The 13,972-nt window shown below is 39.4% G+C and overlaps 1 protein-coding gene across 1 annotated transcript; it reads right to left on the reverse strand.

Moving 5' to 3' along the window:
- Positions 1-7,080: 7,080 nt before the first annotated feature.
- On the reverse strand, positions 7,081-7,916 carry LOC129532194 (small cysteine and glycine repeat-containing protein 9-like). Its single transcript, XM_055380597.1, has one exon. The coding sequence runs from the start codon at positions 7,873-7,875 to the stop codon at positions 7,582-7,584; it is 294 nt and encodes a 97-aa protein (XP_055236572.1). The 5' UTR covers positions 7,876-7,916; the 3' UTR covers positions 7,081-7,581.
- Between the last annotated feature and the right edge of the window lie 6,056 nt (positions 7,917-13,972).

Raw genomic sequence — 13,972 nt, forward strand, 5'->3', positions numbered from 1 at the left:
TTTGAAAACTATTGATTTTATTTTGAATGAAATTCATTGTATTGTTATTATGAGCCCTGCTTTTGTCTGATGTTTTAGACATTGTGCCTTTTTTTTAAGAAAGTTTTAACTCAAAATATTCCTGTAAGATTCAATTGTGCTTTTGGTTTGTAGCTTTGCAGCTTTGCTGCTTTGTTTTGGGAGTTTTCTGTGTAGAATGTCTTAGGCCATAAACTTAGTGACACAGCTGTATTTTGTGCTTTAGTGAGAAGGGAAGTGTTAGGTCTTCTGTCTCTGGCCCATATACCTTACATAATACACTGTTCGATACCCATCATCACTGGCCTTGTAAATGGCTTTAAATGGATTCTTGGTGATGTGACCACCTGATGTCATCCTCTGGAAAGAGGGTGAAGTCATTCACTCATCAAATATTTATTGATGCCATATACTGTGAAAGGACCTGGGAATTCAAAAAAAACACATGGTTTCTGCCCTCAAGAACTTCAAGGTCTTGTAAATAGGCATGTGTGTTACAGTGCCAATGTGGCAGGAAGATTAGCTATACCATTTTACATTCCTACTAACAATGTATGAGTGATCGACCCAGTTTGTCTGCATCCTCACCAAAATTTGGTGTTGTCACTATGTTTTAAATTTTAGCCTTTCTGATAGCTGTGTGGTGGTATCTCATTGTGGTTTTAATTTGCATTTCCCTAACATCTAATGATGTCAGACAACTTTTCATGTGCTTATTTGCCAGCAATATGTCCTCTTTGTAATCATTTTCTCACAGTCTGTAGTTTTTCTTCTCATCCCCTCAACAGGGTCTTTCACAAAATAAACATTTTTAATTTTGGTAAGATCCATTCTATCGATTTTTCCTGTTATGGTTCTTGCTTTTGGTGTTAAGTCTAAGAACCACTCACCTAGCCCTAGATCCCAAATATTTTCTTCTTTGCTTTTTTGTCTAAAGATTTTCTAGTTTTATATTTAAATCCATGATCAATTTTCAGTTAATTTTTGTATAAGTGTGAAGTTTAGGTTGAGATTCTTTTTTTTTGCCTATGGATGTCCAATTGCTCCAACATTGTCTGTTGAAAAGACAATCCTTCTTCTATTGAATTGTTTTTGTTCCTTTGGTAAAAAAAAAAAAAAAAGGAAAAATATTATCTGGGCACATTTGTGTTGGTCTGTTTCTAGAGTCTTTATTCTGTTCCACTGATCTCTGTGCCTGTCCCTCTTCTTATCCGTACTGTCTTGATCACTGTATGTGAATGATAATCCTGGACTAAGGTAGAGTGATTCTTCTCACTTTATTATTTCTTTTTCAAAAATTGTTTTAGCTATTTTTGAAAGGAAGGTCCTGTGCCTTCTCATACAAGTTTTAGAATAAACTTGTCTATGTCTACAAAAACTCTTGCTAGAAATTGGGAATTGCATTAAACCTGTAGATCAATCTGGGGAGGACTGATATCTTCACTATGTTGAGTCTTCCCCGACCCATGAATGTGATACAGCTCTGCATTTATTGAGGTCTTCTTTGATTTATTTCATCTGTGTTTTGTGATTTTTAGGATACAGATTATGTTTTTGTTTTGTTAGATTTACACTTAAGTATTTCATTTTTTTTGGAGCAATTGTAAGTATTATTGGTTTACATTTGTTTCTGTGTGTTTGTTGTTAATATGCAGTTCATTTTTAGTGCTCCTTTCTGTTTTCAACCTTTTCTTAGGTGGAAGATTGTACCTTTTTTATGAATGTAAAACACTAAGAGGATTGCTAGTCCCAAAATTGTGATTTTTCAAACATGATTCAAATCCTAAATTTCTGGAATCTTCATCTGGGTAAGGATTAGAATACCTCTGCATCCATGGGAGCCCGTGATATTTGGTTGTGGTTCATTGTGAGTTTGTGTGTGTTGGGGAAGAGGGACCATGGCCTCTAGAGAAAGAGATTTTGTTGTTTTTCAGGCAGCCACACTACTCTCTGAGTTAGGTATTTTTGGCTCTTCTGATGTGTCTAGAACGAGACAGCTGGCCTAAAAGAACTTTCATGCAAGCTATATATCTTTCTAAGCTTTTTTACATTCTCTATAAAAAAAGGACTGAATGTACTTACTCTAAGAACATGCTTTATATTTTTTTACTTATTAATTTAAGAACCGATGACAAGGTAAGTAATTTTGGGGTTATCAACACTGATCATTGAGGATAGGACCAGTGTGCAATTTACCAGCAGCTGTGAAGCCAAGAATTGTTCTTGCATTTCTTGTTGTATAATTGACTGACATCATTAGAAGAGTGTTCAATGCCTGGAGTTGTTAGAGTAAACATACTTCCAAACCCCGAATTGGGCATTATAGTTGAGAAAATGAGATCTGAGTTATTATTTGTTCATATTAAAATTGCATATATGTTATGTGTTCAGATATGAGCCTATAGTCCTTTCCTAATTCCACTGAAAGCTAAAAAAAAATTGGGCTTGTCAGATTGATATGGTTTTGGTATTTGTCCTCTCCAAATCTCATGTTGAAGTGTGACCTCCAATGTTGGAGGTGAGGCCTAGTGGGAGGTGTTTGGAATGTGGGGGCTGATCCCTCATAAATGGCTTGGTGCCTTCCCCATGGTAATGAGTTCAGATGAGATCTAATTGTTAAAAAGAGAAAGAGAGAAAGAAAGAGACTGGGCCCTCCCTCTCTCTCTTGCTGTCTCTCTCACCATGTGACATGGCTGCTCCCCCTATGCCTTCCACCATGGATAAAAGCTTTCTGAGACCTCACCAAAAGAGAAGCAGATGATGGTGCCATGCTTGTATAGCCTACAGAACTGTGAGCCAAGTGCTTTTGTTTATAAATACCAGTCCCAGGTATTCCATTATAGCAATGCAAAATGGACTAACACAAAAAATTGGTACCAGGAGCAGGCTGTTGCAATAAAGATACCTAAAGGTGTGCAAGAAGCTTTGGAACTGGGTAATGGGCAGAGGTTAGAAGAATTAGCAGGCTCAGAAAAAGGCAGGAAGATAAGGAAAAGTTTGAAATGTCTTAGAGACTGGTTAAGTGGTTGTGACCAAAATGCTGATAGAAATATGGATAGTGAAGGCCAGGCTGATGAGCTCTCAGGTGGAAATGAGGAATTCACTGGGGACTGGAGTAAAAGATCACCCTTGTTATGTCTTAGCAAAGCACTTGGCTGCATTGTATCCATGCCCTAGTGATTTGTGAGAGGTTGAACTTAGGTGTCATAACGTAGGATATCTGATGGAATTAATTTCTAAGCAGCAGAGCACTCAAGAGGTGGCCTGGCTGCTTCTAACAACCTATGATCAGATTTGGAAACAAATGAATGACTTAAAGTTGGAACTTAAAAGAGAAGCAGAGTGTAAAATTTTGGAAAATTTGCAGCCTAGCTGTGTGGTAAAAAAGGAAAAATTATTTTCAGATTTTCAGGAGAAGAATTCAGGCGGACCATGGAGCAACCATTTGCTAGAGAGATTTTCATGACTAAAAGGTAGCCAGGTGCTAATAGCCAAGACAATGAGAAAAAGGCCTTGAAGACATTTCAGAAGTCTTTGAGGCAGCTCCTCCCATCATAGGCCCAGAGGCTAGGAGGAAAGAATGGTTTCAGGGGTCAGTCCTGGGGCTCCACTGCCCTGTTCAGCCTTGGGACACTGCTTCCCGAATCCTGGCGGCTCTGGCTCCAGCCTCAGCTCAAAGGGTAAATGGTACAGCTCTGGTCACACTGCAGATGGCACAAACTGTAAGCCTTAGTGTCCTTTGCGTGGTGTTAAGCCTGCAGGCATGCAGAATGCAGAGGTTTGGCAGCTTCCACCTAGATTTCAGAGGATGTATGAAAAAGCCTAAGTTCCCAGGCAGAAGCCTGCTGCAGGGGCAGAGCCCTCACAGAGAGGCTCTACTAGGGCAGTGCTGATGGGAAGATTAGAGTTGGAGCCCCGTATTAGGCTATTGCATCACTGTAAAGAAAACCTGAGACTGGGTAATTTATAAAGGACAGTAGTTTAATTGGCTCACAGTTCTGCAGGCTGTACAAGCATGGCACTGGCATCTGTGTGGCTTCTGGGGAGTCCTCAGAAAGCTTTTACTCATGGCAATAGGCAAAGTGGGAGCAGGCATGTCACACTGCAAAAGCAGGAGCAAGAGACAGAGTTGGAGGGGGAGGTGCCACACATTTTTAAACGACTAGATCTCACAGGAACTCACTCACTGTCACAAGAACAGCACCAAGCCATGAAGGATCTGCACTCATGATCCAATCACTTCCCACAATGCCCCACCTCCAACATTGCAGATTACATTTCAACATGAGATTTGGATGGAACAAGTATCTAAACCACATCAAGCCCCCACACAGAGTCCCCGGCAGGGCACTGCCTAGTGGAGCTGTGGGAAGGGGGCCACCACCCTCCAGACCCCAAAATGGTAGTGCTACCAGCAGCTTACACCCTGAGCCTAGAAAAGCCACAGAGTCAATTATGACCCATGAGAATATCCATGGGAGCTGCACTCTGCAAAGCCACAGCGGTGGAGCTGCCCAAGCCTTGGGAGCCCACCCCTTGCACCAGTGTGCCCAGGATATGAGGAGACCTGGAGTCAAACATTATTTTGGAGCTTTAAAGTTTAATGCCTGCTTGCTGTGTTTTGAATTTGTGTCTGGCCTGTTGCCACTTTCTTTTTGCCAGTTTCTCTCTTTTGGAATGGGGATATTTACCCAATGCCTGTACCACTATTATGTCTTGAAAGTAAATAATTTGATTTTGGTCTTACAAGCTCATAGGAGGAAGGAACTTGCCTTAAGTCTCAAATGAGACTTTGGAATTCTGAACTGTTGCTAGAATGAGTTAACACTTTTGGGGACTCTTGGGAAGGGATGATTGTATTTTGCATTGTGAGAAGGACATGAGATTTAGGAGGCAAAGGGCAGAATGATATGGTTTGCGTATTTGTTCCCTCCAAATCTCATGTTGAAGTGTGACCTCCAGTGTTGGAGGGGGGTCTAGTGCGACGTGTTTGGATCATGGAGGCGGATCCCTCATGAATGGCTTGGTGCCTTCCCTACAGTAATGAGTTCACACGAGATCTGGTTGTTAAAAACACCAGACTGTCCCAGGTCTATAAAGGGTTTTGTTGAGCAGATCTTTAGATGTTGTTCTTTGGTCTACAGAGGACAAGAGGAAACACAAAAGCAGGGAAGATTTCAATCATGTGTATGGAAGACTTTTAAGTGGAGGATAATAGTACATTGAAATCGGCTAGCAATGGAGGGCATGGATTTTCTATACCTGGACTCCTTCTAAAGAGAACAGGCACCCTTTATCCTGAATTTTTTAGAAATTCTCCTGTCTAAAGGTAAATGATTAAGTTATTAAAATGTAGGATATATCACAAAATCGGTGTAGATTAATTCTTTCCAATTTCTAAGTCTACTAGGTGTTGCCATTGAATTCTTCAGTTATGTAGATGTTTTCTTTCTGTTTAATTTTTCTAACTTACTATTTATTTTTCTTTTTTTGAGACAGGGTCTCACTGTGTCACCTAGGCTGGAGTGCAGTGGCGTGTTCTCAACTCACTGCAACCTCACCTCCCCGGGTTCAAGCGACTCTCTTGCCCCAGACATCCAAGTAGCTAGGATTACAGGTGTGCGCCACCAAGCCTGGCTAATTTTTATACTTTTAGTAGAGATGGGGTTTCACCATGTTGCCCAGGCTAGTCTTGAACTTTTGAGTTCAAGTGATCCACCCGCCTCTGCTCCCAAAGTGCTGGGATTATAGGCATAAGCCACTGTGCCAGGCCTCTGTTTAACTTATATTCTGTTAGCTACACACGAGGAACAACTTCCTGGGTCATGAACAATCAGGTACTTATATTATATTCTTAGTTTGGATTGGCTAAGTGTAATTTCAGTTTTTATTTGCATGTTGCAGAGAGACTTTAAAAAATCTTCATGCCCTTGCACGTGAATGCATGTAAATAGTATGGTGGATCCTTGATCAACATCTTAGATCCATTTTGTACTTTTGCTTTGTTCTCCTCATGGGAATGAGGTGAAGAATTGCTCTTAGAAACTGGCAAATATAAAATTAAGCCATTATCACCATTTCTAAGATTAATGCTAGAGTAAAAACAAAGAGATTGAAACCTCTACTTCTTCAGGGTGGGCCTAACCTGGGCTGATTAGACTTTGTCAGTACCTGCATGCACATCTGCTCCCAATACGTCTCAACCCATCCCAGCACAGAGCCAATTCTGCATGAGGCAGATACCTGCTGGCCTGACCTGGTTGTGGCCTCTTCTGAAAATCCTTCTCTGTGATAAGTATTTTGTATCCAAGGTCATATACTTCCTTTTTTTTATTTTTATATTTTTTGAGTCGGAATTTTGCTCTGTCACCCAGGCTGGAGTGCAGTGGTGCAATCTTGGCTTACTGCAACCTCCAGCTCCTAGGTTCAAGCAATCCTCCTGAGTAGCTGGGATTACAGGCACCTGCCACCATGCCCACCTAATTTTTCTATTTTTAGTAGAGATGTGATTTCACCATGTTGGCCGGGCTGGTCTCAAACTCCTGACTTCAGGTGATTCACCCACCTCGGCCTCCCAAAGTTTTGGGATTATAGGCGTGAGCCATTGTGCCCAGCCCTAAGGTCATATACTTCTAATTGGGATTAGAAAAGGAAAGATTTAAGGCAGATTTGAAAATGTATTACATTTGTTTTAAGGTTATTTTCAGGGATGGGTTAGGCTGATTTGGGGTAAAGCACCTGCTATTCTTTTGGCATGTCAGCAACCCAAATTGGGTTCATGCTCCCTTGACCTGACCCAATGAGTGGAAGTGAGATGTAGGCAATTTGGGAGTAAATTACATTAACATTGACTCCAAAGAAATGACTGTCACAAACAGTGAGACAGGGAAATTGAAGTTGGGTAAATAAGGCTTCCCTGAGACCTGCTCCACATGCGAAGTGTTTCTGCCCTGGATATTGAGCCCATAATACATTTTAGCACAAGTTTGATCATAAAAGAAATGAATCTCACAGTAGAGGAAATTCTTCCCAACAGGGTTTCTTTATTTAACTTGCGTGAATTTATACAGCACAAAAAAGGTCCTTTTATAGCAAGACAATAAGTAAAAGAGATGGTTAGCCATCAATATATGGTACATTATTCTGTGCATTTAGTTTTTAGCAGTACAGAACTGCTGGATATGAGAATAGAGTAGAAATAGCATGTAATTTACAGCACAGTGAAAAGAAGGCAGGCACTGAAGTTTGTGTTAAGGAATTTCAGAAATACATAAAAAAGTTAGTAACTATGATTTCATTTTCCATTTCTTCAACCATGAATTGTTTGCAGGAGCTGGGCTGTCCCTTGCTTTCATAGTTTTCATTGTTCACATGAATATCACTCAATATTTTGAAATTATAGATTTGTGATGTGACAGAGAGGAGGGTATCAAATCTACAGCCCTTGCGTGACTCCCAGTCACGTGACTCCCAGTGATGGAAAGAGAACCAGGGCGAGGTGGGGGGAAGGCTTACAATGGGCAAGCAAGATGCAGCAAACTCTTCCAGAGGCAGGTGCCCTGCCTAGCAGCAGCATTGCTTTTGGCAGCAGGATTTCTGTTGGCAACAGCCCTTCCCACAGCCGCAGCCACACGAGCTGCAGGTACGGCGGCAGCAGCAGATCACGGGTGTGCTGCAGCAGCCTCCACAGCAGCCGCGGCAGCAGGGGCAGCAGCTGGAGCAGCAGCCCACCCGGTAGTACCTGCAGGTGGTGCAGCTGCCACAGCCACCACCGCAGCCACCACCGCAGCTACCACCACAGCCACCACCACAGCCACCACCGCAGCCACCACAACTTCCACAACCACAGCAACACATGGTGTCAGTAGAGAGGACTCAGGTGAAGTGAGGAGGGAGGATGTGAGAGGTGACGAGGTCTGATGTTTGCCTCTGCACGGGACCCTTAAATACTGCTGCTGGGGCTTGGCACATGACTATAGTCACTTCCTTGTTGTTTTGGCCACTTTCCGTGGCAAACTTTTGTTTCCTGTTTATTACTTCCTCAGGGGTGTACACAACTTGATTTTTATTTCAATTTTAGATAAATTCACTTCTATTTCAAAAACGGAATCAGAACTGACTTTTTTTTTTTCAGAAAACACTGCATTGTTTCAATCTGTCTACCTGAGGGTAAAATTATTTTGGTAGTAGTCAATGGTCTAAGCCAAAGAAATCCAGCTGTTCCTCGTCTTTCGCAAATCAGTAATAGCTGCCCAGAGGAAAGAGTCCTCTTCAAAATGTATCTGTCTTTTACTCTAAGTATATACATTTTATGTGTATTATCCTTAATCACCCTTTATAAAAACCCCAACACATTAGGTATATAGAGTCTTTATTAAAATGAGTTTTGTCATCAAAGAAGCCCAGGAAATGTTGCATATTGTTTCCATTTGGGAAATTCACATTAATATATTAAAGGTAATAGGAAGTCCTGGAGGAAAAGGGAGTCTCAAAAATCAATATTCAACATAAAGAGATTTCATATCAAATAGAAAATGTAATTTAAAAATTACTTTTTGAATGGGTTTACTCCAAACAAGGATTTAGAGAATCCATTTAAAATAGCAACAAAAATAAAATTAAAGTATAATGATATACGACTCCAATGTCATGCAGGATCTTGATGGAAAAAATTTTTAAATTCTACTGAGGGACATAAAAGAAGAAAGAAATAGAGGTTTGTGGATGGAACATCTCAACTGACATCTAAAAGATGTCAGTCCTTTCCAAATACATTCATGAATTCATTGCAATTCTATTAAAAACACTAAGAGATGTACAAACTTTTCTTGTTTTGATTTAACTTGACAGCTGCCCCCAAAATACATTTGACAAAACAAAAGGTCAATAATATCAAATACATGTTTTAAGAGGAATGAGAAGGACAGTTTGCCCTATCAGATGTTGGGACTCCTTCTAAGGCCATGGTCATTAAAACAGTGAGAAATTTTGTTGCTGAGAGAGATAGACTAACGGAGAGGAATAGAGAGCCCAGAAATGGAATCACATAGATTTTGGAATTTGATATATGGCAGAACAGTTACAAATCAGAAGAAAATATTGACTATTCAATATTAGTACTGAAATAACAGGTTATCCGTATGGATAAAAATAACACTAGCATCCTTCTTCACACCATACATAAAAGAAAGTTCCAGATGATTTTTGAGATCTAAAAGTGAAAAGCAAAGCTTGATATTTTAAGAAGACACAATAAATTCTTTTTCTTTTTTTTTTAACTTTTAGGTTCAGGAGTACATGTGCAGGTTTGTTATAGGTAAACTCATGTCATGAGGGTTTGGTTTACAGATTATTTCATTACCTGGGTGCTAAACTTAGTACTCAATAGTTATTTTTTCTGATCCCCTTCCTCCTCCCAGCTTCCACCCTCAAGTAGACTCCAGTGTCTGCTGTTCTTCTATTCATATCCATATGTTCTTATAATTTAGCTCCCCCTTATAAGTGAGAAAAAGCGGTATTTGGTTTTCTGTTCCTGCATTAGCTTGCTAAGGATAATCACCTCCAGCTCCATCCATGCCCCTGCATGATCTTGTTCTTTTTTATGGCTGCATAATATTCCATAATAGTAGACTGGATAAAGAAATTTCTAAATGGATAAATTTCATTATCCAGTCTACCACTGATGGGCATTTAGGTTGATTCCATGTCTTTGCTATAGTGAATAGTGCTGCAATGAACATGTGTGTATGTATCTTTATGGTAGAGTGATTTATATTCCTTTGGGTATGTACCCAGTAATGGGATTGCTGGGTCAAATGGTAGTTTTGTTTTTAGCTCTTTGAGGAATCACCAGACTACTTTCCACAATGGTTGAACTAATTTACACTCCAACCAACAGTATATAAGCATTTCCTTTCCTCTGCATCCTCACCAGCATCTGTTACATTTTGACTTTTTGATAATAGCCATTCTGACTTGTGAGACAGTATCTCATTGTAATTTCGATTTGCATTTCTCTAATGATTAGTGATACTGAGCTTTTCTTCATATGCTTGTTGGCTGCATATATGACTTCTTTTGAAACGTGTCCATTCATTTCCTTTGCCCACTTTTTAATGAGGTTGTTTTTTGCTTGTGCATTTGTTCAAGTTCCTTACAGATGCTGGATATTTGACCTTTGTTAGATGCATAGTTTGCAAATAATTTCTCTCATTCTGTAGGTTTTCTATTTACTCTGTTGATAGTTTCTTTTGTTGCATGGAACCTCTTTAGTTTAATTAGATCCCATTTGTCAATTTTTGCTTTTGTCACAATTGCTTTTGGCATCTTCGGCATGAAATCTTTGCCCATGCAGATGTCCTGAAAGGTACTGCCTAGATTTTCTTTTAGGGTTTTTATAGTTTTGGGTTTCACATTTAAGTCTTTAATCCATCTTGAGTTGATTTTGTTGATTTTTGTATATGGTGTAAGGTAGGGGTCCAGTTTCAATCTTCTGCATATGGCTAGCCAGTTATCCCAGCACCATTTATTGAATAGGGAGTCCTTTCTCTATTGCTTGTTTTTGTCAGCTTTGTCAAAGATCAGATGGTTGTAGGTGAGCAGCATTATTTCTGGGCTCTCTATTCGGTTTCATTGGTCTATGTGTCTGTTTTAGTGCCAGTACCATTCTGTTTTGGTTACTGTAGCCTTGTAACATAGTTTGAAGTTGGGTAACATGTTGCCTCCAGCTTCTTTCTTTTTGCTTAGGATTACTTTGGCTGTTCAGACACTTTTTTGGTTCTATGTGAATTTTAAAATAATTTTTTCTAGTTCTGTAAAGAATGTCATTGGTAGTTTGATAGGAAAGAATTGAATCTGTAAATTTCTTTGGGCAGTATGGCCATTTTAATGATTTTGATTCTTCCTATCTATGAGCATAAGGTGTTTTTCCATGTGTTTGTGTCATCTCTGATTTCTTTGAGAAGTGCTTTGTAATTCTCATTGTAGAACTCTTTCACCTCCCTGGTTAACTGTATTCCTAAGTATTTTATTCTTTTTGTTGCAATTGTGAATGGGATTGCATTCCTGACTTGGCTCTCAGCTTGACTGTTGTTGGTGTATAGGAATGCTGCTGATTTTTGTTCATTGATTTTTGTATCCTAAAGCTTTGCTGAAATTGTTTATCAGCTTAAGGAGCTTTGGGGCAGAGACTGTGGGGTTTTCTAGATGTAGGATTATGTTATCTGCAAACAGGGATAGTCTGACTTCCTCTCTTTCTATTTTGATGCCCTTTATTTATCTTTTTATTATTATTTTTTGAGACGTAGTTTCACTCCTGTTGCCCAGGCTGGAGTGCAATGGCACGATCTCGGCTCACTGCAACCTCCACCTCCCAGGTTCAAGCGATTCTCCTGTCTCAGCCTCCCAAGTAGCTGGGATTACAGGCATTCACCACCATGCCTGGCTAATTTTGTATTTTTAATAGAGATGGGGTTTCTCCTGTTGGTCAGGCTGGTCTCGAACTCCTGACCTCAGGTGCTCTGCCCACCTAGGCCTTCCAAAGTGCTGGGTTGCCTTTATTTATTTCTCTTGCCTGATTGCTCTGTCCAGAACTTGCAATACTATGTTGAATAGGAATGGTGAGAGAGGGCATCCTTGTCTTTTGCCAGTTTTGAAGGGGAATACTTCCAGCTTTTGCCCATTCAGTATAATATTGGCTGTGGGTTTGTCTTAGATGACTCTTATTATTTTGAGATATGTTTCTTCAATACCTAGTTTATTGAGAGTTTTTAATGTGAAAGGATGTTGAATTTTATTAATAGCCTTTTCTGCATCTATTGGGATAATCAAGTGGTTTTTGTCTTTAGTTTTGTTTATGTGATGAATCCCACTTATTGATTTGCATGTGTTGAACCAACATTTTATCCCAGGGATAAAGCCTACTTGATCATGGTGGATAAGCTTTTTGATGTGCTGTGGGATTTGGTTTGCAGTATTTTGTTGAGCATTTCTGCATCTATGTTCATCAAGGATAAATTATTTCTTAGAATAGAGAAATCCAAACAATAAAGAAAAATATGAATTAAATAGAAAATACTTCAAATGAAAGAGAAGAAAACATTTTCACATAAAAACATGCTGAAAATTGGCTGGGCGCAGTGGCTCATGCCTGTAATCCCAGCACTTTGGGAGGCTGAGGTGGGCAGATCACCTGAGGTCAGGTGGGCAGATCACCTGAGGTCAGGAGTTCTAGACTAGCCTGACTAACATGTTGAAACCCCGTTTCTACTAAAAATATAAAAAATTAGCCGGGTGTGGTGGCACATACCTGTAATCCCAGCTACTCGGGCATCTGAGGCAGGAGAATCACTTGAACCCGGGAGGCAGAGGTTTCAGTGAGCCAAGATCGTGCCATTGCACTCCAACCTGGCAAACAAGAGCAAAACTCCATCTCAAAAAAAAACAAAAAGAAAAACAAAAACAAAAAACAAACCAAAAAAATGCTGAAAATAAAGATTAAAATAAACTTTAGCCTAAAGAACAAATTAATTTTAAAAAGAAAACAACTTATTAGAAAAATGAATGAAGAATATGAATTGAGGAGTTATAGAAGACAAAATTCAACACAGAAAGATGCTCAACCTCACTGGTAATCAGAAAAGTGCAAATTGAAACCACACCATGGTTTTAATTTTATACCCACCTGATTATCAAAATGTTCAAGTCTGACAATGCCAAATATTGGTGAGAATGTCAAACAATTGGAATTCTCATACTTTGTTGGGTGGGAGTGTAAATTGCTATAACCAATTCTGAGAGCAATTAAGCAACGTCTGGCTAGGTCAAAGATATGCATTCTCCTGTTTAATCATTTATATCAATATTGGCTGATCGAACCCTATTCTATTCATTGAGTTATAAATCTGTTACTGTCATTATTCTGATACTCAAGTTGTCCCAAATTTTGCCATTGGTAGCACCTTCAAGCTGGTCTGTGGTTTTAAAAAATATCTCCATAATTTTTGAAGTACTAACTTAAATTCTGGCGCAAGATGTTCAAGGTCCCATTTCATCCTTTTCCTGTCCCAGATCTGGAATCAGCCTGTTCTCCAAGGATTCTGGTTCCTTTTATTGGATAGTGATATTTAGAATCCAAGATCTGGGTACTAACTGCACTCATTGCTAGGATTTTTTTTCTGCACCTACAGTCAGTTCTTCTATAACACAACATATGTGCTCCTAAAAATCATGAGACTGTACAAAATTGTGCAATAAAAGCATAGGACTCATGGCTAACACTGAGCTTTGGGAACAGCACTCAAAAAACTTCATCAGTGACTCATTAAAGAAAAGATGGAGAACTTAGTAAAAAGGGTGCACAGTTCTATACATAACATGTGTGTATATATGTGTGTGTGTGTGTATTACAGGATATACATATATCATGTAATAAATGTGGCATTTTACCTGAAGTTTGCTTATGGAAGTGGACATAATAAGGGTTGCAGCTTGTGGTATTGTCAAGTGATAGGAAGGGAGTGGTATCTGAAATGAAACAGAAAGTTGTAACTGTTATGTGCGGATGGGTTTCATTCACAGCACATTGGTGAGCAGGTAGCTAGTAGGTAGTTGTTTGAAGTATGCATGCGTGCATTTTAGCTGGGTGCAGTTTTCTGTATCTACTTGGTATTTCTCTTGGACAAAATCACATATAAGCAAATGCAAAATTTGCATTATGTTCCAGTTGTTTCTCAATACATCAGCCTCCTTGGAACACATTTACATTTTCAAAAACAAGTGTTACACCAGAACTGACTGTATTACATATTAGGAACCGTGCTAGGCATTGGGAATTTGAATAATTGATCCCCTGTATGTTTTCCACTTGGCTTTCTGTTTCAGGGCTTTTCATATTAAGTTCTTATGGTTTGCTTTTGTGTTTGTCTTATTTGATGGACCTTACATGCTTCTTTAG

Source organism: Gorilla gorilla, chromosome 11 (genome assembly GCF_029281585.2).
Source record: "Gorilla gorilla gorilla isolate KB3781 chromosome 11, NHGRI_mGorGor1-v2.1_pri, whole genome shotgun sequence".
Classification (NCBI taxonomy): Eukaryota; Metazoa; Chordata; class Mammalia; order Primates; family Hominidae; genus Gorilla; species Gorilla gorilla.

What these genes read in the sequence shown, in the direction of transcription:
- LOC129532194 (XM_055380597.1), bottom strand. Translation starts at nt 7,875, where the DNA reads ATGTGTTGCTGTGGTTGTGGAAGTTGTGGTGGCTGCGGTGGTGGCTGT.